Consider the following 3,045-nt stretch of genomic DNA (forward strand, 5'->3'; position numbering starts at 1 on the left):
TTCAATGGCAATCATGTACAAATGAAAAGTACTGTACAGTTATTTTGAAAAATTGTCTAGAACTAAATTTTCAATGACGTTGCAGGGTCTTCTTAAGTATGATTTTGAAAGGTTGAATAGTGAAGTAGTACACAACGATATTGATTCCACCGTTAAACGTTACCATCACGCTGAGGAATAAATGGACATTGTCGGGGATGCTGTTGCCCGTCGAAGCGATGTAGATGTTTAGGAAAGTTACAGGGAGAAAAGAGATGAAGAAACAGAATGTGATGATGAGAGGGGTTCGCAGAATTCGTAGGTTTTCTCGCAAGGTAGACAGCCCGGCAGGTTTCTTTGGAGGATGCCTCCGTCCGTTCGGAAGGTCATCAGGTGGCGGCAATACTGATTGTTGCTGACCATCACACCGAGATGGGCCTGGAGTAGGAGAGATTTGTTATCATTTAGGTGAGGGCGCTCTGCAGTGGGTGGGGTACGGATTTGATCAGAAGGTATATCGAGTATCGCGGTTTTATCCTCATTCTTACAACATTGTCCATTGAAGATGATTGCAATGTGAGTTTTGGGAGAGTCATCGCTATTGACCTCGCGTTTGAACTCCTTTCCTCTTATATTCGAGGTCCCCTCGATTATCGCTCCTTTGGAGACCATAGCTCCTTCAGGTATCTCAATGTCCCCAACAATCATTTCTCCTGGGATGTTGCTAGCCTTCTTTACATCTCGTGCGGCTGCGACCATTTCCTCAGCGGGTTGTGTGCTTTTACGGTTTCGACTTGTCTCCAAGCTCAGGTCCGGTCTTTGCAGTGGCCTAATCCGTTTCAGCTGACTTAAAGAAATCTTTACGATATGAAAGTACATGCCCAGAAGAGCTACGAATACCATCCAAGGCATTCCAAATATGACGTAGGAGAACGGCAAAAATATGGGATCTTGAAAGTCAATGACGCACGTCAGTCCTGGAATGATCTTTATGATCTGAACGGAATCGTCATTTATGAACACGAAAAGAAGTAGGAGGGAGGTGTGCGATACAGAGAGGAATAACGATAGGCTGATGGTGAGATTGCGAGTGGCGAGCCTGGAGTAGAGCATTGGCCGGACTATGAAGGCATATCGGTCAATGTTTAGGAGCGCAATCAGCCAGATACTGACACCTACTAGTGCAGTTGGCACGAAACCAACAACTCTACAGAATGTCAATCTTCCGTAGGTCCATCCGGCGTACGAACCTATGGTTTCAGAGAGAGTTCCGATGGCGATCGTCGTTGCAAGTATGCTGTCTGCAATTGCTTGGCTAATCAGGCATGCCTTGCTTGAATCGTGCATGGAATCATGCGGTATCTTCGGCACGACTCTAATGATCAGCAAGTTTCCAATCAACGCTGCGATGTTGTAAGCTGCCGCTAGAAGGCTTAGGATGAGTTGGTAGATTTCACTTGGCGGATAGCTGATCATGTTTGACGCATCATCTGTCATGTTGACAGATCCGAAAGGAATTGATTCATTCATTGCGACTATATTATAGGAACAAAATTAAATGAGAATTTATACTTTTATAAAGAATTGATGTTCAACGGCAACGGAACTTCAAAAACACTTATTCTGCAGGACTCGAAGTCATTGGAAGCGTAGGGGTCGTCATAAATGCTTGTTTGATAAAGTTTAGTGATTAAGGGACGTTCGTGGAGGCTATTATCGCGTTTGCCAGCTCCTATGCGGCGTCGAAACATCCCGTGTCATTTAGCAAATCTTAGGAATATATTCAAACCTACTTATTTACAGCTCAATGAATGTTTAAATGCCTTCCTAATGTAAGCGATGATCGTCTTCGAGATGCCTTTTCCACATTTTTTAAAATCTGTTTTTTAACCTTCTTTGTAGCTTTCCCGTTTGTTTTACTCAACCTCTGAAAAGATGTTCGGAATCACAGAGCTAAAAAAAACTCCGAGAAAGAAACGTAACGCAGTAGGGGAGAAGAATTGAATTCCCCAGTCTGTTTAAGATAAAATCCAACTGACATGACTGTGTTCTATGTATTGACTCCTGATTGTGTATAATTATGATAACCTGCCGCATCTTACTTCATCTTGATGAGAATCTAATGGGGATGGACGGACCTTATGAATATTCATTTCCGAAACAGCGCATGCGCAGGAGGAGTTGATGAATGGGAGACTTGAACACGAGAGTCTGCTCACTCCTTGTACAATACAAAAAAAACATCGCCATGTTTTAAGACGTTTATAAGGTAGCTGTCTTCAGACCCGCCCTTTGTCCGTGTTAAGTAATTTGCACACGAGACGATTTGAAAGTATATGTGCAAAACCAAATAAAGCATGTACTAGTTATACAGTGGAATATTTGATAAAATATCTTCATTTAATTTTCATTTAACTGTATTTAAGCACGGGCCATACCTCAACAAGCAGACTGTTCTTCCGCATGGCCGTGCAGATAACAATATATTCAAACATTCATCATAATGGCAAAAATAATGTAAAACATATAAGACAAGAGAGATATATAAACTTAAAAACTACAAACTGTGTGGAGCGTTGTGGCCTAGTGGATTAGTCTCCGGACTTTGAAACAGAGAGTCGTGGGTTCGAATCCAAGCCATGGCGTAATTTCTAAGAAATTTATCCACATTGTGCTGCACTCGATCCAGGTGAGGTGAATGGGTACTCGGTAGGATTTATTCCTTGAATGCTTTAGCGCCTATATGGCCGCTCAGGTAATAATAATATACCAAGTATATTTCAGCGCCTTGAACACATAATCAATGTGAATTTGGCGCTTTAGAAATACTTAATATTATTATCATTAAACTAAAAGTAACGTGGAGGGCAATAATAATAACAATAATATTGGTAGTAGAAATTATAGGTGTAATGATTCGTCAACATAAGAATATAAAAGGAATCTCCATAGAAAATGATGAATTAAAATTAACTCAATATGCACACGATACTGTGAATTTTCTCCATCACACCGAAACCAACTTGCAAATGTGTTTAAAAGTTTTGAATGATTTTAACTCTATGT

General features: G+C 41.0%; 1 protein-coding gene across 1 annotated transcript; it reads right to left on the reverse strand.

The window, feature by feature from the left end:
- Positions 1-237: 237 nt before the first annotated feature.
- LOC121406221 (gastrin-releasing peptide receptor-like) lies at positions 238-1,509 on the reverse strand. Its single transcript, XM_041597244.1, has one exon. It carries the CDS (start codon positions 1,507-1,509, stop codon positions 238-240), a length of 1,272 nt encoding a protein of 423 aa, XP_041453178.1.
- Positions 1,510-3,045: the final 1,536 nt, after the last annotated feature.

Source organism: Lytechinus variegatus, chromosome 19 (genome assembly GCF_018143015.1).
Source record: "Lytechinus variegatus isolate NC3 chromosome 19, Lvar_3.0, whole genome shotgun sequence".
In the NCBI taxonomy this organism is placed as follows: domain Eukaryota; kingdom Metazoa; phylum Echinodermata; class Echinoidea; order Temnopleuroida; family Toxopneustidae; genus Lytechinus; species Lytechinus variegatus.

What these genes read in the sequence shown, in the direction of transcription:
- LOC121406221 (XM_041597244.1), bottom strand. Translation starts at nt 1,509, where the DNA reads ATGAATGAATCAATTCCTTTCGGATCTGTCAACATGACAGATGATGCG.